Genomic DNA, 27,671 nt, shown 5'->3' on the forward strand with positions numbered 1-27,671 from the left:
TCGCCCGATTTCACGTATTTTCTGCACCAAATACGCTATATACGTCCAATTTGATGAAATTTTGAATGTGTGATTGAATTCGGTCTACAAATAAGTGTGCCAAATTATATCGAAATCGGATCAGATTTGGATATAGCTCCCATATATATTTTCGGCCGATTTCACGTATTTTCTGGACCACACACGCTATATATGTCCGATTTCGGTGAAATTTGGAATGTGTGACTGAATTCGGTCTAGAAATAAATGTGCCAAATTATATCGAAATCGGTTCAGATTTGGATATAGCTCCCATATATATTTTCGGCCGATTTCGCGTATTTGCTGCACCAAACACGCTATATAAGTCCGATTTCAATGCTATTTGGAATGTGTGACTGAATTCGGTCTGGAAATAAATATGCCAAATTATATCAAAATCGGTTAAGATCTGGATAAAGCCACTTCGAAATTCAAGAAAATATGTATCCTATTTCTACCGGAGGCCATCCCTGTACATTCCCTGAAAATGACAGGAAAATCAGTTCAGTAGTTTTTAGATGTAACATATTTTAAATAGTGGGCGTGGTCAAGTCTTAGGGTCCCAAAAAAGTAAGTAAGGTCGGAGACATAACCACAATTGTCTCGAAAATTAATTTCCAAACCTATACATTCGTAATTATTTTAAATATAGCATTTTTAAAAAATAGGGTATAGGGGAAGTATCCTGCATAAAACCGCAGTAACGAACATTTCAAAAAAAGAATTATCCAAATAGATCCAGGCATTCCCAACTGTTGGCATTACCAACTAACTACATTTGATTTTTATACCCTACACCACTATGTAGGGAGGGTATTATAAGTTAGTTTTGGCCAAAAAGTTTGTAACGAATCGATATAATGGTCGTAGACCCATACATATATATACCAAAATGAATGTCTCGACGAGCTGAGTCGATCTGGCTATCTATACCTTGTAATCACGCTACAGGTCGCAATTTTAATCCGATCGTCACCAAATTTTGGGTGTTGATGAAGGTCCCGGAGGGGAAGAAGCCTGTTGATTTTGGTAATGGTCGGATAATATTCAGAGTCGGAATGGGCAAAAAAATTATTTGGGGAAAAAGTCAACATTGTATTTCAAAGCGAGTATCTCCGCTTCTATATGGGGTATATCAAAAGCAAAACTTGCTAATGAAAGTAGAAAATACCACCTTTGCAACGATGTAACGTAGGTTGTCGTATGTGGTCAAAGAACTAAGATATCGCAATAGCCGCTAATAGAACACAACTTTTCATTTTTGCGATTTTACTAATAATGACGAATATCACAGCTTTGGTTTGGGACCTTCCAAAAGCAAAGTCTGACTATGAAAGTAGAAAATCCCATCTTAAAACTGATGTAAAGCAGGTTGGCGTAGGTGGCCAAATAACGGAGATATCGCTATAGTTGGTTATACATCCCATATTTTAATTTTTTGTAATCACGCTACACGTCTCAATTTTGATTGGATCGTCACGAAATTTTAGGTGTTAATGGGGTTCCCACAGAGGAAAAACCTATTGATTTTCTTAATGGTCGGATATTATTCAGGGATCGAAATGTGGAAAAACTTATTTTGAGAAAAGGCCATCGTTTTATTTCAAAGCGAATATCTCTTCGGTAAGAGGTATATAGAAAGCAAAACCTGGCAAGAAAAGTAAAAACAAATCACCTTTACAACAATGGGAAGTAGGTTGTCATAGGTGGTCCAACAACAGAGATATCGCAATAGTCGATAATGCATCCCTTTTTCCATTTTTTGTGCAATCACACTACAGGTCGGAATTGTGATCGGATCCTCACTAAATTTTGGGGGTTGATGGGGGTCTCACAGAGAAAGAAGCCTATTGATGGTTGGCGTACATCCCATTTTTTCATTTTTTATTTGAGTTGCGTTTGCACTTAAATGCGTTTCAACAAAATTTACCTGTTTTAATGAAGACATTAAGAGCAAATTATTCTATCCCAATTTTAATATTTTGAATTTTACCAGGCAAAAGCTTATGCACTGGGGTAGTGGTGTAGGGACTATAGCCTTGGCTCACTTGTTTTTATTTATTTTCTAAGGCTTTGTACGGACTCTGAACAGGATGATTTAGATTTACTTTAATATTTGTTTATTATTTCTTGATTTTCCGCTTAAATAATAATAAATTTAGTAAATATTTATGCATAAATTTTCTCATAATAACAAATAAGAGATTTTTAAATATGTTTTCTTTGTATGAGAATAAAAACCGCTATAACGCGAACAGACTTGAAACCAAAATTTTTTCCTTAAGCTCTGTACCAATAATTGTAGATGTGCACTAGGGTTATGACTTTTTTACAACCTCATATCCCTGTATCATAGCCTGATGAGTTTTGCCATAAGATTACATAAAATCATAATTATGAGGTGATTCGGTGAAAAAACATCACGCACAAAATGATTTTAAAATTTGAATTTATCAAAATTATGGACAATTTTTTGAAGTCACTGTAAGCAGATATACAAATGAAAATAATCTTTAGAGTCACATGAGATAATTAAACTGACATAACATTTATTTCTCACTAATTTGCTTCAAATCTGAGAATCGTAAATCGTAAAACGCTTTTATTTAAAGATATAATTACAAAAAAAAAAAAACAAAAAATTTACTTTCAAAGGCAGCGCTAAGCGTTTGTCATGAAAGCACAACTAAATGGGAAAATCCCCATTGTTGTTGTAAAAAACAAAACAAAATGCATTTGAAAGAAGAAAAGTTCGAGGACATCGAAGCCGCTCCACATCCGATATGTCTGAGGAGACTTTACCAAAGTCGAAACATGCATGTCACATAGTGGTGGGTGTGTGGGTTCGAATCGTCGTCGGCTTCCTTTTTCACTTGCATTATTCATTGATCATCAAGCTCGATTCCAATGAGAAATTCATTAAAAATTAAAAAATTAAAAATTTTTTCAAAGTGGTTTGTGCATGAGCTTTTTCAATATTTGAATGAAATAAACATTATTATAGGTTTTAGTAGGCTTATATTTATTCATTCGTGCAACAAAAAATAATTTTTGAAAAAATTTTTTTTTTTAATTTCAAAAAATTATATTTTTAAAATCGATTTGTGCGTGAACTTTTTTTTATATTTCAATGGAATAAACGATAGCGTAGTGATTATTAGGCAAAAGTTCATTCATCCCTGCTACAGGAAATCATTTTTGAGACGCAAAAAAAATTATTTTTTTTTTCAAATGGAATTGCAAAGGAATTTTGGTTTTTACCATATACCCCAAGACTGTTTGGACGAAATCCGTTTCAGACAATTTGGAGTCGACTTAGCAATGTCTGTTTGGCTGGTGCGCACGATATCTCTCGAACGGATCAACCGATTTGGTCCAAAATTTGGCTTTCGTAATATTTGGTCCAAACTTAGTTTAAGTTCGAAGATAGGTTATATCGGTCCACTCTTTCCGATACCTCCCCCACAAAAGTTCGAAAATGTTCGGAAATTTTGTGCGCACGATAACTCTTTAAGGGAGTAACTGATTTGGTCTATACTTTGCACATCGTAGAATTTCTACCAGACTTAGATGAGGTTCCAAAATTGACTCAATCGGTCCACTCTTTCGGGTACCTTGCTCACAAAAGTTCGGATAAATTTAGGACCTGCTCTCGAATCGCTTTGATTTTTGTTGTGACAACTTGTATTCAATGCCCTCCATACGACGGTATAAGTTACATCAGGAACAAGTCCATACTTCCTGAGAAAATAGCCTGAAAGTTGCAATAAAAACCTATGATACCGTGTGTAGTGGTGGGAGCGCAGGATAACTCTCGAACGTATTTGCCGATTTGGTCCAAAATGTGGCTTCGTAATATTTTGTCAAAACATAGTTTAAGTTCGAATATAAGCCATATCGATTCAATCCTTCAGGTACCTCCCCCACAAAAGTTCAAAAATGTTCCGAAAAATTGTGCGCACGATAACTCTTGAAGAAAAGGACCGATTTGGTCCATACTATACGCATCCTAGATATACCAGATATAGTTCAGGTTTGAATATGGACTATATTTGCCCATTCATTTGGGTACCTCCCACACAAAATTTCGGAAAAGTTCACTTTAAGACCTGCTCTTGACTAACTTTGATTTCTTTTGAAGCAACTTGCAATCGCTGTCTCAATTACAACGGTAAAAGTTTTTCCAGTGGCAAGTCCATAATTCTTGGGAAAACAGCCCGAAAGTTGTAAAATACCCCTATGACACCCTATGTAATAGCTTGCCTTCGTCATATTTTGTTAAAACTTAGTTTATCTTCTAAAATGGCCCATATCGGTCCTCTCCTTAGGATACCGCCCCCGCAAAAGTTCAACATTTGTGTCCAAGTGCAGTTTAGGGTCTGTTCGGAGATCCGTTGGAAATTTATACCGATGATGTTCTTGTGGTCCTGTTTACAACCATATTATGTTTTCCGTGGACAAGTCCATGCTTCCTGGCATACTGGTCCAACAGGTGAACGATAACCCACTGAAATGACTAGTGGGCGCAATATCAATCGAAAAGATATGACTCTCAGAATAAGATCATCTTCCGTAATGCACTATACCGGTACATTCCCTTCTCCTCAAAATTTTTGAACTTTAATCCTAATTCACAAGTTCAAATGTCCAAAATTCTGAAAAGATCCTAAATACATTCGATCTTTCCTTAGATGAAAGTTCCAATTCACATAGGATGAGTGTATATCTCTGTCGACAAAGCCGACTTATACTTTTTTATTTGTTTACAAAAATATAACACCAGTAGTAGTGCGATCCTGTAACTATTTAACGACACAATTAATACAGTTATCGATAATTGGACATTTTTATGTGCTTATAATTTTGATAATAAACGAATTTTGTTAGTAAGTTACCGACCAAAATAAAGTTGTCGCTAACTCCTACCGATACCGCATGTGTTGTTAACTTTTATTTCAACTTTTCATTCATAATTTTGCGTTTGAATTTGATAGCTTTTTGTCGCTAACGACAAAAAAAGTTACAGAATCCCACTACAGGAAATTTATTTGTTTTGAAGCTTGGTTGTGAAATTTAATTTTACGTATTGTTTTTGTTGACCCTATTCTCTTAAAGTTGATATTTGTGGGGAAACATCCAATATATTCATAAAAATTAGAAATTCACCCTTTGTAAATGATGTTGTGTATATACACAAATTTGAGCAAATTTTTTACTGACAGTTTTTATGTTTACAGATTTCTTTTCTACAGATACTTCCTTTAAAATTTAGTGCGGCACACTTTTTTATCTGACATTCATATGAAAAAATGGCGGTTTATGGGAGATTTTGGCCGAAATTAACAAAAAAGAACCCATCATAAAAGTTCTTGTGGGTATACACAAATTATTGTTTTCATTTTCTTAAAATCCATTACGTTTATGTATATAGATTATTTTAAGATTGAAATTTTATGTAGAATATTTCATTCTTTGACGCCATAAGTCTAGCATAAAATAATTGCAAGCAAAAAATTCAACAACAAATTTTTACTAAAATTGATTTCGATATTTCACTAGTAAATATTATATATACAGATTTCATGTCTTCTGGAACTTATATTAAAATTTTATGTAGAATATTTTTGTCTTTGGTACTTTCTTCCTTAAAAGATGTTTTGTTAGACAATCTAGAGCCAATACGGAAAAAGTGCGTATTTAATTATTTTATTTTTTACATTTTCTACCCTTAGTTTACATTTTTCAGCTTTGGTGTATTCAGAGGCATATAGTAAAATTTTCTGGCACATATTTTTGTGGAATATATGAACCCGCTGTGACCCACTCTTAAAGATGTTTTACACACCTAAAAAAAAAGGGACCAAAAAGACCTCTTTAGCGAGACGTTATAGGGTTAACATATTCCACAAAAATATTCCTCAGAGCATTCTCAGTAATATTGACAAAACACTATATACCAAAAATGCTAGGATTATTAGTAATCTTACTCCAAAACAGTCCAAAGAGAGAGGTACTGGACCCCCTATTTAGGTTACCTCCCGACGTAAACTTTCAAAATCCCAATACACATGTTTTCTATTTTTCGGTCCTCTTTCATAATCTGCACGGAGTTTCTTGTAATTTTAAAAAAGATTAATTTTGTTGTACAGTGATGTACTTAACAAGAAAAATATTATAAACGATTTCAAAGAATGCGTTTTGAGAAAAAAGCGTTTTACATTTTTATTTCGCATACAAAACTTATTCCTCCCTTTCAAAGCTCATATCTCAGCCAATATCTTTCCGTTCAAATTTTCAATTTCTAGAAATTTACAGGTGGAAGTAATCTTTTAAGCATGGCTTCGGAGTCCAGTCCGACTCCAACTCCGGAGTCGACTCCGAAAATAAATTCCAGCACTCGGATGTACTAAATATTTACTAATCAGTTAGGTTTACCTCGCTGTTATCTACACAGTGTTAATACAAAATCCAAATTACAGTCATTTCTGTGTACATCGGGCGGTGTGGGACATCGCTAGAATTCACTTTTTCAGCACAAACTCCTTAGGTCATGTTAGGTTGATTAATTCAATTACATATAATAAGACAACAATAAATACACATTACATTAATTTCTAAATTGTTAATAAGAAAAATTAATTCTTATAATTTTCCTTTATCTCTTTTTCAGTATTCTACATATTTATCCTTTTGCTCTGTTGTCTTCTCACCCTAACTATTGGAGAAGATGAGGGAAATAATCCGGAAGCATCCCCGTCACCGCCAAAACCTTCAGCTCCGCCAGTAGCCAAACAACCGCCAAAAATAACAAAACCAAGAGTATTATCGACGAGACGGCCATCAATTTATTCCACAACAACAACGACGACTACGACAACAACAACCACTTCAACAACAGAGGATCCAACACTATTCGAAACGACTACCACCGAAAGTGATATTTGTATTAATGGCATACAAGCGATAATACCAAATTCTGAAGAAGACCTAACCGTGGTAAAACGAGAAGAAGAATTTGTGCACACAATTGAAGGTCATCTGATGTTGAGTGTTATGACCACAGATCCATACTCGGCAATGTTTGTCATAAATCGTTTGAATGTGGCCAATCTTCTGGAAGCTGATTTTGAAATTGGTAAGAGAGTGAAATATTTTGGTAAATTCGTAAAAAAAATTATTTGAATTCATTAATTCTTTACAGGTATTCGTGCCGTTACCATCCACTCTGATCACTTACTGGAAAACATCCTTCTACAGGAAATAAAATATCAACAACAGTGTATCAATCACCCCATTGGCATATTTATCGATTATGACTACTACAAAGAATTGGAAAGTTTAATTAAAGATTTGGAATATAATATTTGGCCCATACCTTCTATACGCCAGGACTTGTTTCCAAAGGTAGCCCATTTGCTACACCAAATGCCTTGGGGTGATCATATTGCCTCTGTCGAAATTTTGACTGAAAATTTGAATGTCTACAATGATTTCATGGAAGCAACGCGCAAAGAACAAATGTGTCTCATGCATTTCAAGAGTGACAATAACATTTACATATTGTTCGGAAATAAAATGCTCTCACATTTCAAGGAGAATGGAACGATATTTGCGGTGCCAACGGAGCGAGTGGAACGTCTTTTTTTATGGGGTGAGTAAAGCTCAACCCATTCCTACAGACAAGAAAAATATTTGAAGATGAGCTGAAGGTCATCTTTATAAACGAGCTGTACATCGTCTTTAAGGACGAGCTGTACGTCGTCTTTATAGACGAGCTGTACATCGTCTTTAAGGACGAGCTGTACGCCATCTTTATAAACGAGCTGTACATCGTCTTTAAGGACGAGCTGTACGTCGTCTTTATAGACGAGCTGTACGTCGTCTTTGTAGACGAGCTGTACGTCGTCTTTATAGAAGAGCTGTACGTCGTCTTTAAAAACGAGCTGTACGTCGTCTTTAAAAACGAGCTGTACGTCGTCTTTATAGACGAACTGTACAGCTAAAGGTCGTCTTTATAGACGAGCTGTAGGTCGTCTTTATAGACGAGCTGTAGGTCGTCTTTATAGATGTGCTGTAGGTCGTCTTTATAGACGAGCTGTAGGTCGTCTTTATAGACGAGCTGTAGGTCGTCCTTATAGACGTCTTTATAGACGAGCTAACGGTCGTCTTTATAGACGAGCTAAAGGTCGCCTTTGTAGACGAGCTAAACGTCGTCTTTATAGACGAGCTAAAGGTCGCCTTTATAGACGAGCTAAAGGACGTCTTTATAGACGAGCTGTAAATCGTTTTTATAGACTAGCTGTAGGTCATCTTTATAGACGAGCTGTACGTCGTCTTTATAGACGAGCTGTAGGTCGTCATTATAGACGAGCTAAACGTCGTCTTTATAGACGAGCTATAGGTCGTCTTTATAGACGAGCTGTACGTCGTCTTTATAGAGGAGCTGTACGTCGTCTTTATAGACGAACTGTAGGTCGTCTTTATAGACGAGCTGTACGTCGTCTTTATAGACGAGCTGTATGTCGTTTAATAGATGAGCTGTACGTCGTCTTTATAGACGAGCTTTACGTCGTCTTTATAGACGAGCTGTACGTCGTCTTTATAGACGAGCTTTACGTCGTCTTTATAGACGAGCTGTACGTCGTCTTTATAGACGAGCTGTAGATCGCCTTTATAGACGAGCTATAGGTCGTCTTTATAGACGAGCTGTAGGTCATCTTTATAGACGGGCTGTAGGTCGTCTTTATAGAAGAGCTGTCGGTCATCTTTATAGACGAGCTATAGGTCGTCTTTATAGACGAGCTGTAGGTCGTCTTTATAGACGAGCTGTAGGTCGTCTTTATAGACGAGCTGTAGGTCGTCTTTATAGACGAGCTGTAGGTCGTCTTTATAGACGAGCTGTAGGTCGTCTTTATAGACGAGCTGTAGGTCGTCTTTATAGACGAGCTGTAGGTCGTCTTTATAGACGAGCTGTAGGTCGTCTTTATAGACGAGCTGTAGGTCGTCTTTATAGACGAGCTGTAGGTCGTCTTTATAGACGAGCTGTAGGTCGTCTTTATAGACGAGCTGTAGGTCGTCTTTATAGACGAGCTGTAGGGGGCTGTAGGTCGTCTTTGTAGACGACCTGTAGGTCGTCTTTATAGACGAGCTGTAGATCGTTATGTCGTCTTTGTAGACGAGCTGTAGGTCGTTATGTCGTCTTTGTAGACGAGCTGTAGGTCGTCTTTATAGACGAGATGTAGGTCGTCTTTGTAGACAAGCTGTAGGTCGTCTTTATAGACGAGCTGTAGGTCGTCTTTGTAGACGAGCTGTAGGTCGTCTTTATAGACGAGATGTAGGTCGTCTTTATAAACGAGCTGTAGGTCGTCTTTATAAACGAGCTGTAGGTCGTCTTTATAGACGAGCTGTAGGTCGTCTTTATAGACGAGCTGTAGGTCGTCTTTATAGACGAGCTGTAGGTCGTCTTTATAGACGAGCTGTAGGTCGTCTTTATAGACGAGCTGTAGGTCGTCTTTATAGACGAGCTGTAGGTCGTCTTTATAGACGAGCTGTAGGTCGTCTTTATAGAAGAGCTGTAGGTCGTCTTTATAGTCGAGCTGTAGGTCGTCTTTATAGACGAGCTGTAGGTCGTCTTTATAGACGAGCTGTAGGTCGTCTTTATAGACGAGCTGTAGGTCGTCTTTATAGACGAGCTGTAGGTCGTTATGTCGTCTTTATAGACGAGCTGTAGGGAGCTGTAGGTCGACTTTATTGTCGAGCTGTAGGTCGTTATGTCGTCTTTATAGACGAGCTGTAGGGAGCTGTAGGTCGTCTTTTTTGTCGAGCTGTAGGTCGTCTTTATAGTCGAGCTGTAGGTCATCTTTATAGACGAGCTGTAGGTCATCTTTATAGACGAGCTGTGGGTCGTCTTTATAGACGAGCTGTAGGTCGTCTTTATAGACGAGCTGTGGGTCGTCTTTATAGACGAGCTGTAGGTCGTCTTTATAGGCGAGCTGTAGGTCGTCTTTATAGACGAGCTGTAGGTCGTCTTTATAGACGAGCTGTAGGTCGTCTTTATAGACGAGCTGTAGGTCGTCTTTATAGACGAGCTGTAGGGGGCTGTAGGTCATCTTTATAGACGAGCTGTAGGTCGTCTTTATAGTCGAGCTGTAGGTCGTCTTTGTAGACGAGCTGTAGGTCGTCTTTGTAGACGAGCTGTAGGTCGTTATGTCGTCTTTATAGACGAGCTGTAGGGAGCTGTAGGTCGACTTTATTGTCGAGCTGTAGGTCGTTATGTCGTCTTTATAGACGAGCTGTAGGGAGCTGTAGGTCGTCTTTTTTGTCGAGCTGTAGGTCGTCTTTATAGTCGAGCTGTAGGTCATCTTTATAGACGAGCTGTAGGTCATCTTTATAGACGAGCTGTGGGTCGTCTTTATAGACGAGCTGTAGGTCGTCTTTATAGACGAGCTGTGGGTCGTCTTTATAGACGAGCTGTAGGTCGTCTTTATAGGCGAGCTGTAGGTCGTCTTTATAGACGAGCTGTAGGTCGTCTTTATAGACGAGCTGTAGGTCGTCTTTATAGACGAGCTGTAGGTCGTCTTTATAGACGAGCTGTAGGGGGCTGTAGGTCATCTTTATAGACGAGCTGTAGGTCGTCTTTATAGTCGAGCTGTAGGTCGTCTTTATAGACGAGCTGTAGGTCGTCTTTATAGTCGAGCTGTAGGTCGTCTTTATAGACGAGCTATAGGTCGTCTTTATAGACGAGCTGTAGGTCATCTTTATAGACGGGCTGTAGGTCGTCTTTATAGAAGAGCTGTAGGTCATCTTTATAGACGAGCTGTAGGTCGTCTTTATAGACGAGCTGTAGGGGGCTCTAGGTCGTCTTTATAGACGAGCTGTAGGTCGTCTTTATAGTCGAGCTGTAGGTCGTCTTTATAGACGAGCTGTAGGTCGTCTTTATAGACGAGCTGTAGGTCGTCTTTATAGACGAGCTGTAGGTCGTCTTTATAGACGAGCTGTAGGTCGTCATGTCGTCTTTGTAGACGAGCTGTAGGTCGTTATGTCGTCTTTGTAGACGAGCTGTAGGTCGTCTTTATAGACGAGATGTAGGTCGTCTTTGTAGACAAGCTGTAGGTCGTCTTTATAGACGAGCTGTAGGTCGTCTTTGTAGACAAGCTGTAGGTCGTCTTTATAGGCGAGATGTAGGTCGTCTTTATAGACGAGCTGTAGGTCGTCTTTATAAACGAGCTGTAGGTCGTCTTTATAGTCGAGCTGTAGGTCGTCTTTATAGTCGAGCTGTATGGTCGTCTTTATAGACGAGCTGTAGGTCGTCTTTATAGACGAGCTGTAGGTCGTCTTTATAGACGAGCTGTAGGTCGTCTTTATAGACGAGCTGTAGGTCGTCTTTATAGACGAGCTGTAGGTCGTCTTTATAGACGAGCTGTAGGTCGTCTTTATAGACGAGCTGTAGGTCGTCTTTATAGACGAGCTGTAGGTCGTCTTTATAGACGAGCTGTAGGTCGTCTTTATAGACGAGCTGTAGGTCGTCTTTATAGACGAGCTGTAGGTCGTCTTTATAGACGGGCTGTAGGTCGTCTTTATAGACGGGCTGTAGGTCGTCTTTATAGACGGGCTGTAGGGAAATGAAGGGAGTTTTAATAGACGAATTGAAGGGTACTTTTATGGACGAGCAAAAGCGAGTCGTTATAGAAGAGCTGAAAGGAGTCTTTATTTAAAACCTTATTAATCCATAACTCTCTCTATCTTTTTTCTTTCTCTGTCTCTCTATCTTTCCAGATCTCCCCAACAAGTCCTACATTTTGATGGAGAACGAAATCGATTTGCGTGTGGTGGACAAAAATGTTACCCAAATGACTTTGGATGATCCGCTTATTGGGAAAACGATTCTACCCTCACGGGTGTTGGCCTTTGCCCGGCCCATTGTCGAGCTGGCCAGATGGCTAAAGTCTTCCCTGACTAAAAATTGTAAACGTGTGGAGGAATTCTTTGCCATAGAGACCTGTTCCAATCTCCTAGAATTTGTGGGTGATTGGGAGAAACCTGAAAATCGTTTGCCAGTTCATGATACCGCCGAGCTGTTGGATTTGTTGCGTATGCGACATTTGGGTGCCATGATGAATTTCCAAATGTTCCAGAAACAGGTGGATGATCTTACACCACCCGTGATAATCTATGAAGAGGATAAAATGAAGATGCGAGAAATTGCTGCTCAGAACTTTGTGACGAATATCACCACATATTATCACTACAATCGGGATAATCACACCAGCTTGGAGATGAAGACGAAATTTGGTCATGTCTTTACATGCCAATATACAGCGGGAGAGAATTCTCGTTATCCTTTCCTGTTCGATGGAGAATCGGTTATGTTTTGGCGTATAAAGCCGGATACTTGGGTCGCTACGGGCATGACAGCGGCCATATTGGGCCTTATCTGTACCTTGGCCATATTGGTGTTTATTGTGGTGCGCATCTCTTTGGGTGATGTCTTTGAAGGCAACCCGGTTACCTCGATTTTGTTGCTACTCTCTTTGTTGCTGATGTTTACCTCGTTTATACCATTCTCAATTGAATATGTGGGGGAGCATCGTAACTCCCATGTGACCATAGAAGATGCAGAGACCTTAAATACGCTGTGTGCTGTGAGAGTTTTCATTTTGACTTTGGTTTACTGCTTTGTGTTCTCTTTGCTGCTGTGTCGCTCGGTAATGCTGGCTTCCATTGGATCGGAGGGAGGTTTCTTATCGCATGTTAATGGTTATATACAAGCAGTGATATGTGTCTTTAGTATCTTGGTCCAGTTGGGTATGTCCATACAGCTTCTAGTTGGTATGCACATTGCCTCGGATAAAGTGTCATGCGAAAATATGTATTATGGCTATTGGATGTTCGGTTTATTGGCCTATGACATGCTATTGCTGCTGAGCATTATTGCCCTGGTCCCGTTTATTTATCGTTCACAGAGGAATTATCGAGAGGGGATTCTAATTGTGATTGGTTCAGTTTTAATGCTGATCATTTGGATTGTGTGGATCACTTTGTCGTTGTTTGGTGATGAAATGCGGGATGCTGCCTTGCCGTTGGGTCTACAGGCTTCCGGTTGGGCCATACTGGTGGGCATACTGATACCAAGGACCTTTTTGATTGTCAGGGGCATTGAACGTTCGGATATTGCCCAGGCCTTACCGTCACTGACGTCATTGGCCTTTGCCCAAAATCATCAATACTCTTCAGAACAGGTGGGTATATCTCTCTAAAACAAAACAAATCTTTAAATAAACAATTTTATTCGTTTTCCCCTTTTCTAGAGTGTCTATGAATGTGTCAATCCCGCCATGCGCAACATATCCCAGGATGAGCTGCATCATCAATCACCCAGTGAAATTCCTACATTACCCTTGCGTGGTGGTGGCGGTCCCCGTCGTCAGCAATTCTTTGCCAATTTACGCCAGGCCAATGCCCACATTGGCAATCAGCGCCAAAATACCACACGTGTAAATCGTGGCAATAGTCCGGCTCATTCAGTGCAAGAGTCTTTGACACCATCAGATTCACCTGAAAGCAGTAAAATTACCAGATTCTAAAAGTATAAAAACTGGAAGAGAAAGCCTTAGTAGCAGGTCCTTAAACAATAACCAGAAAAAATATGCTTCCAACCAACCAACGAAAACAACACCTAAATGGACCAACAAATAAGTCGAGTCTTAACCAAAAAAAACACATATTTCACTATTTAAGACAAACGTCGATTTGTGTATTTAGTTCGTAGATCGGTTAAGGACGATGAAGTTTTGAAAAATTTATATTTTTCATAACTCAAATTATTTTTTAAGTTTGCAATTATTGTGGAGTGATGTAAGACATATTTTATTCTTTATAGTATAAGTCCCAATTCAAACTATTCTAGTCAAAAAACCGAATACCTTCATTTTATGTTTTGAAAAAAATACCAGTTGTTTCAACCTAACCTATAAATTAAGAGTATTGAAAAAAAACTAATTGAATATTTATTAATAAAAAAATACAATTTATAAAAATAAAATTTTTATAATGATGGGCATGGTAGAACGAATAAGGTAAAGTAAATACTACAACAAATGCAACTCAACAACAACCACATAGAAAATGGTTTTTGTTTGCAATCTTACTGTCGCCGGTATATGTAAACAAAAGAAGGAAATCTCTATAAATCATTGGAATTTAAAAAACTAATATTTTTTCACATTTCATTAAATATTTTGAAAAGCGCCAATTAAAATTCATTCATTTTCAATTTGAATGTTTCCATATCATTCCACTAAATTAATAATTTCTCGCAGAAGGTAGAATTCTTGCAAAAACGATTGGGATCGCTGGAAATTCATTGAAAAAGGTGAAGCTGTTTCAGTCTTTTGTTTTTGAAATCAAAAGGCACATGTTTGTCGATAGGACTTGTGGTTTCCAAGCAAAATCGCGAAAACCTAAAATGAACCTAAAAATGAGAATTTTGACCGCGATTTATTTAAAAATCCCTCCAGCGATTTTTTCTTGTTTTTGGATTTTTCTCAAAATCCACAAAGACTTCACTTAACATTTCACTTAACATTAGTTAAGGCGCACAATGTATCTTCTTCTTTATTTGCCAATTCGTTTTCCGAATGTTAGCGACCAATACAATTATAAATATATTTGTTTTTATAAATACGTATATATACAATACTAGCTGACCCGGTCCGCGTTGCTGGCCCGTTGTTTGGATTCTCCGTGTAAACTTTAGTTATCTATCCAGCATTGATACAGCCATAATTAGGCATACCTCTAGAAACTTCATAATATAAATCAATGTTTTGACATAAATTCCATGTAATGGTATCCCCCAAATTTAAGATATAAAGTCTCTTTTATTATACCCTTCACCATAAATTGACAGTTTAAAGCACTTTGTGACCCACATATAATGATCGGTGCACGTCAATTAACATTGCTACATATTGGATTGTTGGTCTCGGTTGGGGTCGTAATTATTACTGCAGAGAATTGTCAGTATAGGTCCACGTTTTGATATAGCTCCCATAGAACGGTACCGGCTGATTTTTCGCTATTTTTGAGGATTTAACATCATTATCACACCGAAATGGCTACAAGTTGGTTTTAATGTAATTTAGAGAGGAGAGCAGACAGTTATAGGTTCACGTTTTGATATAGCTCCCATAAAGCAGTACCTCCCGATTTTCGATAGTTTGGAGATATAGTCACTTTCGGGGATCGTAAACCAGGAGGAGGCATTGTGACTCACAAGAGAGCCAATGTGCTCTAAGTGAGCGTAAATTTGTTATCGCTCACAGCCTGTGTAGATGCTAACACGTTGTGAACAACAACAAATTTACGCTCATTGAGAGCACAAGAGAGACCCAAAAATGTTATCTGCCTCACTCTGTCGTAAACAGTCTTGCAGAGAATTTTCAGTATACGTCCTCGTTTTGATATAGCTCCCATAGAAGGGTGGCGCCTGATTTTCGCTATTTTTGGTGGATTTAACCTCTGGATAGTGACATCTCAAGTTATCGGGATTTTACTGTATTCCAAAAAGTGGAGTTGATCGTGCTATCCCACTTATTGTTTAGTGTTCAGCGTTTATAGCATTTTTTAGGCACGTAAAATTATGTATATTATTTGAAATAATAAATGCTTGAACATTTTGTGATGACCGCGATATTTCACTTCCGTGAAGACCATTCAGGGTCAAGACGGTAATTACAGTAGTATTGCAAACAATCTGTAAACAATACGTTCAAAAATATCATGGACTTTAAAAAAATTGAAGGAGAACCTCCGTCACTACACTTAGCCATATTAAAATAGCTCACGACCGTGCTATCAAACTTGTTCAAGCTAGTGTTCATATCATTTTTGTGTCACGCTTACTAAAATTATGTATATTAATTGAAATAATACATTTTTGAAAACTTTGTGATGACCGCGATCATTCAGGGAAAACAATCTGTAAACAATACGTTCAAAAATATCAAAATTTTCTGATTTTCTTAAAAACATTGTGGGGAGGACCACCGGTCACTATTCTTAGCAGTAAAAAACAGCTTACGACCGTTCTAATTAATTGAAATAATACATTTTTGAAAATTTTGGGATGAACGCGATATTTCACTTCCGCAACGACCATTCAGGGCCAAGACAGTATTACCATAGCAATGCTAACAATTTGTAAACAATATATTAAAAAGTATCTTGAATTTCGCGGTTTTCTTAAACAATTTGTGGGGAGGACCACCGGTCACTACACTCAGCGGGATAAAAAATAGATTACGACCTATTCTCAGACCTAAAAACTCCACATACAAAATTTCATAAGATTTCCCAATCGATTTTTCGAAATTTCTATATAGTGACATCTCATGTTATCGGTCTTTTACTGTATTGCAAACTATGGCGTTGACCGCGTTATCCCACATATTAAAGACAGTGTTATAGCGGTTTTGTAGTGACGCTTACTAAAATTAGGTATATTATCTGTAATAATACATTTTTGAATAATTTGGGAAGACCGCGATATTTCACTTCCGCGACGACCATTCAAAAAAATATATAGCCTATTTTCACCACCGGTGTTCCCAGTACATTATCTGAAATTTTCAAGAAAATCTATTCAGGCGTTTTTGAGTCTATTCGGAACATACAAACATACAAACAAACAAACATACTAACATACACACATTGCCTTTTATATATTAGATTTGTTTAAAGATTTCTATCTCTAGCCTTTGATAATAGGGTTGTAGTATCTCGGATGCCAGTCCATTCTGTAATATTATCGATCCATGTTGTCTCCTTTCTTCCTCTAACAGGTCTTCCTTCTATATTTATGTGGATTACATTTTGTAGCAATTTATATTTTTGATTTCGCATTATATGCCCCAGGTACGCAGTCTTTCGTCTCTTTATAACTGAGATAAGTTCTCACAGCACAATGTATGACATTGTTTTATAAGGTAGCGATATAGTCAATGCATTGTCCCAATTTGAACTTCTATTTAATATCTACGATATTATCACAAAGGTCATTCTTGTAGAGAATTTTCATAGCTACAACATTTTCTTTAGTCCCATTCACTGATACAACGAAGCATTTTTCTTTCAGTGTGGGGACCTCAAATGTCAAATTACCGCTATTTTTGGAAAAATTTCAGCTAAAATTTTCAAAATGGAGAATATCGGAAGTTCCGTTATATGGGGGCTATATCAAAACATGGACCTAATACTGCAGGGAACTTTACAGGACAAACAAGTAAGAACGCGGTTAAGTTCGGCCCTGCCACCGCGAGTTGTATTGAAGTAAAACTGAACAATTAGTCCATATTTACATTAGGCAATTTTCCTTGCGGTAATTGTCAGTTTGTGGGTGAGAGAGGGTGTTGAGAGGCAAAGAGTTACCATATGCCTCACCTCTCTCTCCAGCAAACTGACAACTGCCGCAAGGAAAATTGCCTAATATAAATATGGACTTAGTTTCCTTTCGTTTATGAAGAAGACTAAATACCAAATTCCAGCAATTTCGGTAAAACAATGTGGCTAACTTTCAAAATACCGAAAGTACCGCTCTTTGGGCAATATATGAATGCGTGGACTTGTACGGACAAATTTGGGGCAAAATTGTATACAATCAACGAAGACTAAATACCAAGTTTCAGGCATTTCGGTGGAATAGTGAAGCTACAACCTTCAAAATACCGATCATCGGGAGGTACACTTCTATACAAGTAACGAAGACCAAATAACAAATTTCAGTCATTTCGGTTGAATATTGAAGCCACAACCTTCAAAATACAAAATAAAATTTCAGATGGAAAATGTTGCAGTCCCAACGAAAACTAAATACAAATTTCAGCTATTTCGGTGTAATATTGAGGTCACAACCTTCATATTTCCGAAAAACGGGAGGTACCGTTTTATGGAGGCTATGTGAAGGTGTGGACTACTACCGACATATTTAGAGGGGACATTGAATACCCCCAGCGAAGACAAAATACCAAATTTCAGCCATTTCGATGGATTATTGTAGCCATAACCTTGAAAATACCGAAAATCGGGATAAATCGCTCAATGGGGACTATATTAAGGTGCGGACCTGTACCGACACATTTCTGGGGGAATGTTTTATACCACCAGCGAAGACTAAGTACCAAATTTCAGCCATTTCTGAGGATTATTGAGACCACAATCTTCAAAACTTTAAACAATACCCAAAATAGGTAGGTACCCTTTTATTGGGGGCTATATATTTCATATAGCCCCCAATAAAAGGATACGTGGACCTATACCGACAAAATTTCATATGCACCACAAGTGAAGACTAAATACCAAATTTCAGCCATTTCGGTGGATTATTGCGGCCACAACCTTCAAAATACCGAAATAGGGAGGTACCGTGGACAAGACAAATTTCTGGGGGAAAGTTGTATACCCCCAACGAAGACTAAGTTCCAAATTTCAGCCAATTCGGTGTTATATTGTGGCTAAAACCTTCAAAATATCGAAAATCAGGTGATACCCTTCTCTGGTGCCATATCAACACGTTGACCGATATAGCCCATTTGCAATACCAAACATCCTAGGAGTAATAGAAACTTCTATACCAAATTATTATGCTCTATCTTAAAAATTGCAAGCTGTATATTGATTTCAACAGACGGCCGGACGGATTGACGGAGAATTTTACCCTGATCAAAAATATATATACTTTGTAGGGTCTCCGATAAATATTTCGATGTGTTACAAACGGAATAACAAATGTAATTATACCCTCCATATTATGGTGGAACAGCTAGTTCGGTTTAAAATTGTAGCTATATCCTCAAAATATCGAAAGTCGGGAGGTACCGTTATATGGGGGCTATTACAAAGAATGGACATATGTATATACATTAGGGATATAACTTTTTGCACTTTTTTGCAAATATCAAGAATACCACCACATAGCCGTGTAGAGCATGAAAAACTATTATGAAATCAGGTGCAATTTTTTTCTCTATAGCGAAAAAAGTTTCCGCACCAAATGCATTGAAGTTCAGTAATGCATTTTTTAAATTTATCTGTTACTAGGAGACCCGGCGAACTTCGTCTCGCAGTTTGTTAGGTACAGAACTTTATGGCTTTGGTTCAAACCTATAATACTATTATTGCTATCACCTTGTTCAATTTCTTCTTTGTTTTGAACTGTTTAGGACGATCTTTGAAGCAGATGCACATTAGACAATTGTACTTTCGACAATTGTCAGTTTGACGAAGAGAGAAGGTACTGAGAGGCAAAGTGTTTATATTTTCCTCGACTCTCTCTTCTATAAACTGACAATAGCAGCGAAAAAAATTAGGTAACTCTAAATCGGGACTAAGATATATTTTTTAACGCCCTACTCGTTTTATAATCGATGGTTTTCTGCAATTCTTGTTTCCACCACTGAACACGATATTTCACTCAAGCAATTGAATATGAATTTGAAGTTAATGCTGAATATAGTGCTTATTTAAATTTGCGTTTTAATCAAATAACCCATTTTAACCTATTTACCCATTTTGATCCGATCGTTATCAGGTAACCACCTACGTCTGTTTTTATACCCTCCACCATTGTATGGAGGGTATATTTAGTTTGTTTTTCTGTTTGTAACACATCAAACTAATCATTTGCACATATATTCTTGATCAGGATAAAATTCTAAGACGATCTAGCCATGACCGTCTGTCTGTCTGTCTGTCTGTCTGTCCGTCTGTTGTAATCACTCTAGCGTTCGCAATAATTGAGCTAGAGCGCTATATTTTTGTAACCGAGCGTCTTTTTTCCATAGGTCAAGTTCCAAGATGGGTTATATCGGAACACTTTTTGGTACACCCCCATATAACGCTACCTCCCGATTTTCGGTATTTTGGGGATTTTAACTACATTTTTTGACCGAACTACCTGTAATTTCACGTTTGGGGTTCCCAGTGGTCATAAAACATCTCCACCAAAAACCGTCAACATAGGTCTATGTTTTGGTATAGCCTCCATATAACGGTACCTCCCGATTATCGGTATTTTGAGGATATTAGCTAAAATTTTTAACCGAACTACCTGTAATTTGACAGTTGAGGTTCCTAGTAATCACAAAACATCTCCACCAGTGGTTCCCAAAGTATATCTAGTCAAGGTCCATGTTTTGGTATAGCCCCAATATAGCGGTACCTCCCGATTTTTGGTATTTTGAGTATTTTAGCTAAAATTTTAATCGAACTACCTGTAATTTGACCGTTGAGGTTTCTAGTAATCACAAAATATCTCCACCAAAAACTGTCAACATAGGTCCATGTTTAGGTATAGCCCCCTATATAACTGTACCTCCCGATTTTCACTTTGATATAGCCCCATATAAGGTTTCTTACCGATTGAATACATTTTTTATGTTTTTTACCTTATTTAGGTATAAGAGGTCACAAAATATCTTCGTCTAAAATTGTGGACAGGAAAGAATATAATTATTCCGTTTTAGTTCAGAATATTTTATGGTGGAGGGTATAAAAAGTTTGGCCCGGCGAACTTAACGCTTTTTTATTTATTTTTTCTGACATCTCTATTTAATGTGATCTCCCGAATTGTACTTGCACTGCAAATTCGGTATAAGATGCTCTGGTAACATGGACAGAGCTATTCTATTAGTTGCCGTTCTTTATGTGTTTCTGATGCTTGAAATCTTGTCACACTAACACGTGACTGTTGTCGATTACTTGGTCACCCTATATTTAATTTCGACGTAAATAACATAGTCAAATTAATATTACAAACTAATTAACGATTAATAAGTATTTACCTACTTATGTCGCCGATAAAGAAAATTTGTCAGATAATTCGACCAAAAAATCTCCAGTACCTCCGATTACTTTTTTTTTTTTTTCAATTTTGAATATCATCCTTTTTTCGAATGACATACATACAGTGTACCAACAGTACCAATGTACATAATATGTACATAATATGTAATATGTAATATGTATGTTTGTATGTATTTTTATGTATTTGGCCGTTTGTAATTGCCTTCCAGCTCCGCGGGAACTAAATTGATTGAATTCATACTCCTTTTACGGTGGGGGCATCATTTTTTTTCTACCATGACAGAATCTAAACAGTATCAAAATATATCTGGTACAGCTTAAATATTATTCCGCATACATCGGAAGTTTATCTTTCGAAGATGTTTTTACCTACGGTTTAAATGAAATTACCTCGGAGCTCTTGATGTTTCAATTAACCCACCAATTTTGTGGATTTGTACCTTTTTCCTAAAAACTGTGGAAACCACTTTTGGCATTATCATCTTAGTCTTTTCAATCGGTATCTGACCGAAACCACCACTAATCTTTACAAACTCTAAACTAAGCCCTTTCAACCATTTTTCGCTGTTAATTTCCTAAAAAGACGCTTGAAAATAAATGAAAATCGATTTGATTGTGCATAAAAAATTCTATACAACTTTCAAAAATTGACAAAACAGTGGCGTACAATGGACCCTCACAGTAGGTGCAAATATAATTTTCGCCAAAAACTGTCCAAATAAGTGCCAAGATTTACTCCAAACGCGAAGCTCGATAAAAATGTGTGGAAAAATTTACTTTATTGAAAAAATATTTTTGCAAATTTTTCGCAAATTTTCGCGATTTTTTTAGGTTTTATCCTTTTCTGTCATGAGACCATTCCGAATTTGTGCGAATTGTCAAAATCTGTTTAGCCGTTCTTGAGTTATAAGCGTAGTAACTAACATCATCCTTTTTTATATATATAGATAACAACATATTTGCTTTTCTTTAAAATTTTTATTTTTTTTGTAATCTAATTTCAAATCATTATCAAACCGTTCTGGACCAATTTGTTCTCAAATCGCGCCATTTCGGAGCATATTAGGAACTTTTGACACTATTGCAATTTTTGGTTTTTCTTTATAAACTCGTGAATTTTATGTTTATATTTTTTGTACCTATCGGACAAGAGAATATGGGGTCATTTGCAACAAATTCGCGAAAGTTACAGGCTGTTTTTGTTGACTTTGCCTGTGAGAATCGTATTTATGTTCTAAAAATTGTTTTCAAACAAAGCAAATTTAAAATTTTAAGTAGAAAAAATGTCAAAAGGGTTTTAGTAATCACAGTCGGTGCGAGAACTTTTTTCACCGAATCGATCTTAGAAACGTGTTTTCATTATTGGCACAAAATTCCCCATATGGTACTGTTGTTGTATTTTTTGTAGAAAACAAATACGATTCTCACAGGCAAAGTCAACAAAAACAGCCTGTAACTTTCGCGATTTCGTTGCAAATGACCCCATATTCTCATAGGTACAAAAAATAAAAACACAAAATTAACGAGTTTATAAAGAAAAACCAAAGGCATCAGCACGGCCTTGTTGACCAATGCGTAATGCAAAAACAACTTTCTTGTTGTTTTTACCCCCGCTTATTGAAGCAACATTCGTATGTTCGTATTCTTTGCGAAGCAAAGACGAAATAAAAACAGTGGTGGATATGAAATTCCTTAGTTCGACTCAAATTGTAGGGTAAACAGCTTTAGGGTCATACGGAAAATTTCTCATTTTATTTAATTTGCTAGATGGCTTTATTGACCTGTTTATCGATACAGAGTCGGCGAAAAAAGGGAACTGATGAAGTTGTTTGGTGACAACTGAAACTATAGTATTCCCTACCCTTCGCCCGCAACTAATCAATTTCATATCCACTTTAAAATATTTTGTTGTTATTCACACAATTGAATTACAACAAAATATGGACTCAAGCTGAAATAAACACAAAGATGTAAAATTCTGCAGTCCAACAATAAAAAACTGAAACTATAGTATTTGGCGACAACTGAAACTATAGTATTCCCTAGACTTCGCCCGCAACTAATCAATTTCATATCCACTTTAAAATATGTTGTCGTTATTCAAACAATTGAATTACAACAAAATATGGACTTAAGCTGAAATAAACACAAAGATGTAAAATTCTGCAGTCCAACAATAAAAAACGCCAACAACGAAAAGCAAATATGTTGTTATAACAGATAAATTTAAAAAATGCATTACTGTACTTCAGTGCATATGGTGCGGAAACTTTTTTCGTGATAGAGAAAACATTACACCGTTTTTCGTAACAGTATAGCCCAAATATACATATGTTGACAATTTTTAGCGGCGAAGTTTTGTGACTGTAGGGAACATCGAATGTCAAATTATGGGTAGTTCAGTCAAAAATATAGGTAAAACTCCCAAAATACCGACAATCGCGAGGTACCTTCACATGGGAGCTACATACATCTAAAAATGGACCTATGTTGACAATTTTTGGTGGATAAGTGCTTTGACCTCAAAACACTAAAAGTATCAACGTGATTTAAAGTATCCAATTTGATTTAAGATTGTTGTTGCAAATCTCGCGATTTAATATTTAAAATCAATTTTTATAAATTATTGTACTCTTCGATTTTCTTGAAATATTTGCGCATTCAAACTACGATTAATTACAAAAATTGCAAGTCCTATTTGGTAGTGTGATTCGGATAATTACTATTTTTTCTAATTTTTTAAATTTTTTCAAAACATATTGTTTTGTGAAATATTTGTTATTTTACCGAAAAAATAAAAAAAAATTAAATTTTCTAAAGGAAATGAAAAACCACTTTTTTTAAAAAAATGTCCGTTTTCACTCAGAAATTCCCATATACAGTTTATAGGGTCGCAAATTATTATTTCAATGCGTAACAAACAGAAAAAACCAACATAATACTCGTATATCTTAAGATTACAAAATAATTCTTGAACAGCACCTTATCAACATTTTTTGAATTTTTATGAGTTTTGTACCCGAAGAAATGGACCTATATAGTCTATCTCGTACTTCATCAAAGTTTTGAAACAATATTACCAAGAATATATCTGATAGATTGAACTAGATTTCAAAAACTCTTTGACCAACCGTAATAGTTGTACCTGATGCTGAGGTATATGAAGTCTAACTCAGCACCAAAACAAATACAAGATACAACATTAGTTCTGAAATAAGGAAACAAAAAGTAATTACCTTAAAAATAAAAAAAATCACACAAAAAATTGATACTTGCTCTAATATGTACATGGTTCCGCAACATGGATACTTGCACAAGCACATAAGGATGTGATTGAGATAAATAGACTTCGAATGACCTACCGACCAATCTGCCTATTGACATCTTATGAACCACGAGCTATAATGGCTATATAACGTGATTGACATATTAAAACGGATCCAATTAAACCCCACCAAAAACTCGTATAAAAATGAGCCATATTGCAGTGCATGCAGCGCGGGATGGTCAAGAAATCCATAGATGTAGCAAGTGCTCAAAGATTTCAAAAAGCATCACATTCCAAATTGGGAGATAAAGAAAGTACAGTCGAACCTCGATTATCCGTGAATCGATTATACGGGAACCTCGATTATCCGGGATAGAAAAGAAATTTTAGTATTTTTCCATTACCTCTATTATTCTTTGTAAACTCAATTATTCGGGAGTAAAAAACCTTCCAAAACATTCTCACGTTTTGTACAATTTGTGTATTTATTGTGGACAAAGCCGTGGCACAAAGTCAGTTCAGATGAATCTGATGACGAATTATTACATTCAAGGAAACAATAATTGCTTCCATAACTTTGTTGGACTTCATGGAAATCACTCGCTAACCTGATATTTCAGAACAAGATAAATTAAATATTAAATATTAATACAGAGGAAAAAAATAAAAAACATCAAAACAGTACTTATTTACGTAGTAACAAAAACTAATAAATTGCTTTCTGTTCTGGAAATATCAGATGAAAATTCCTGTTTTTTTAATTTTTTTTCATATCTTTCCTTTAACAAATTTAATAAAAATGGCTCAGTTAAATATTATTGTATAAATGTGTAAAACACTATGTCATTTTACTTAAAAATATGTTCGAAAACTACATAAAAATATTGATTCCATTATCGGGGAAAATCGATTATCCGTAATGGCTCCGGTCCCGACCATCAAGGATAACAGAGGTCCGACTGTAACTACTTGGCAGCTTTTGATGAAACTATTAAAATATTCAAAATAATTTAGTGTTGCACAGTCGAGCACCATCTCGTGTCAAAGTAACGAACTACAAATATCCTTTTGTAACTGAGCTGTTAACAATAGCAAAGACATATAGAACAAAGACAGGAAGAAACATGTGATAATAGTGTTGAATTTTTGTTATAGATGGCTAAACAATTTACTGGAATAGATACAGCAATGTTAATCGCTTTTGTTTCCCATTCATTCTCTACAGAAAAAATAAACGTCGTGTTTTATGGGTAAAATTTGTTTCTTTAGTTTTATATTTATACCCTCCCTATTAAGTTTGTTTTTCCGTTTGTAACGCATTGAAATAATCATTTGCTATAAAGTATATATATTCTTGATCAGCGTAAAATTCTGAGTCGATCTGTGCATGCCCGTTCGTACGTCCCTCTGTGGTAATCACTCTAGCATCCAGAAAAATGAAGATAGGAAGCTGAAAATTTGGGAAGATGCGTCTTTTGTTTGCAGGCAGGTCAAGTTCGATGATGGGCTATATCGGTCCACGTTTTGGTATAGCCTCCATATAACGGTACCTCCCGATTTGAGGTATTTTGAAGTTTTTAGTCACATTTTCAAACCGAATTAGTTATAATTTGACATTAAGGGTTCCCAGTGATCAACAAACTTATATTCCAAAGGATATGGGCATAGGTCCATGTTTTGGTATAGCTCCCATATAACGGTACCCCCGATTTTTCGGTATTTTGAGAATTTTCACCCGAACTAGCTGTAAATTGACATTTGAGGTTCTCAGTGGTCATCAAACTTCTCCACCGAACATCGCCAACATAGATCCATGGTTTGGTAAAGCCCCCATATGACGATACCTCCCGATTTTCGGTATTTTGAGGATTTTACCAACAATTTTTAATCGAATTTGACATTTGAATTTTCAGTGATCACGAAACTTCTTCACTAAAATTCGTCAACATAGGTCCATCTTTTCGTATAGCTCCTATATAACGGTACCTCCCGATTTTCGGCATTTTGAGGGTCTACATAGTTTAATGGAACTACCCTCAATTTAATTTGACTTTTGAGGTTCTCTGCAGTTACAAAACTTTGATATAGTCCCGTAGGTGGTACCTTCCACCTGGCTGAACACATTTTTTAGATTAGATTTGATAATTAAGATAATTGGTGTATCTATCCATGGTCGAAAATTTTTTCCACCTAAAATTGTGAAATTACACTAATTATTCCATTTTAATTAAGACTATTTTATGGTGGAGGGTATAAAAAGTTCGGCCGGGCCGAACTTAACGACTTTTTACTTGTTTATCTTCTTATATATAAAAGACAATGTGTGTACGAGGGCTGAACGATAACTATCCCTTTTCCCACTCCGATTCAGACACCTCCAAAACAAGGTTTTTGAACGCTTTTACAGCATCTTCTGCCTACGAAAATCGTTGACCAAGCATTTTTTCTTGTTATGCTGGAATCAAATTAAGTCATAGGATCCCCAGTCAGTGCTATACGGCGGATGACCTATCAATTCCACGTTTTGTCCCGTCAAACAGTCGCTTGTTTGAATCGATGTGTGAGAGCTCAAATCGTCATGATGCAAAATAATTTGCATTTTCCTGTTCGTTTTTCGAATTTCTCAGGAGACTTCAGGTAAACAATTTGTAATGTGCCACTCATAATAAACCGTCCTACATTTCTCAAGTCGAATAAAAGCCACACGGTCAGTTTTGCCGAAGAAACAGGCCACCATTTCCTTCGAAGTGCTTCTTACATGAACAACTTTTGTTAGATTTGGTTCGCTTTTGAAGACCTAAACGGTCGATTCCTGTTTTGTTTCCTACGCATAGATCCAAGATTCGTCTGTGACGATCTTATAAATGTCGTTTGAAGCACAATGATCTTTTTATTCACTATTTCTTTGCGCCAATTCAAAAGAGCCTCTTTTTGGGCGATTGTCCAATTTTTCTGGATCTAACGAGAATAATCCATTTTTGCGGCCAGGTGCTCATGCAATATCTAATGTTAGTTGGTGGAAGAAATGCCCAAGGATGACTCTATCTCACGGTATATAACATGGTGATCTTGCATTATCTCTTCACGCACGGCTTACTTTTTTTCGGCAAAACGGTCGATTTTGGGTGACACCCACGACCTTCGTTTTTTGGCTAGTGTCGGCCACTATTGATTCATTAATTAGAATGGCCCTATAGGATGGCCCTTTATCAACATACAAAGATTTAATTTGATCGATGCACTCTTGCCGTGATTATCCACGTCGAAAGTTGTGAAAAATGAAAATGTTCAAAGTAAATTCCTGTCAAACTCTCAAAAAAAATCAAATGGCGCCCAGCAACACCCGGTGTTGCCTAGGCCAGATAGTTTTCCTGCATCCGTCGTATGTTTGTATGTTCCGTATAGACTCAAAATCGGCTAAACTGATTTTCTTAAATATTTCTAAGGATGTACAGGGAGGGAATACCCGTGGTGAAAATTGGTTATATATTTGTTGAATTTCGCCCATGCCCCACTTTTTTAA

At 36.8% G+C, this 27,671-nt stretch overlaps 1 protein-coding gene across 11 annotated transcripts in view; it reads left to right on the plus strand.

Annotated features, from left to right (window-relative positions):
• The window catches only part of boss (G protein coupled receptor bride of sevenless), a 69,155-nt gene extending 55,009 nt beyond the window's left edge, over window positions 1–14,146 (plus strand). For all 11 annotated transcript variants that reach the window (XM_073983809.1, XM_073983848.1, XM_073983839.1 and 8 more), the window contains 4 exons: window positions 6,692–7,156; window positions 7,223–7,672; window positions 11,797–13,259; window positions 13,329–14,146. In XM_073983809.1, the coding sequence (XP_073839910.1) occupies window positions 6,692–7,156; window positions 7,223–7,672; window positions 11,797–13,259; window positions 13,329–13,604 (2,654 nt within the window). In that variant the 3' untranslated portion in view covers window positions 13,605–14,146. The remainder of the gene's footprint in view (window positions 1–6,691; window positions 7,157–7,222; window positions 7,673–11,796; window positions 13,260–13,328) is intronic.
• The last annotated feature ends 13,525 nt before the right edge of the window (window positions 14,147–27,671 follow it).

Source organism: Musca autumnalis, unplaced genomic scaffold (assembly GCF_047663935.1).
Source record: "Musca autumnalis isolate F117 unplaced genomic scaffold, ASM4766393v1 scaffold_1, whole genome shotgun sequence".
Classification (NCBI taxonomy): domain Eukaryota; kingdom Metazoa; phylum Arthropoda; class Insecta; order Diptera; family Muscidae; genus Musca; species Musca autumnalis.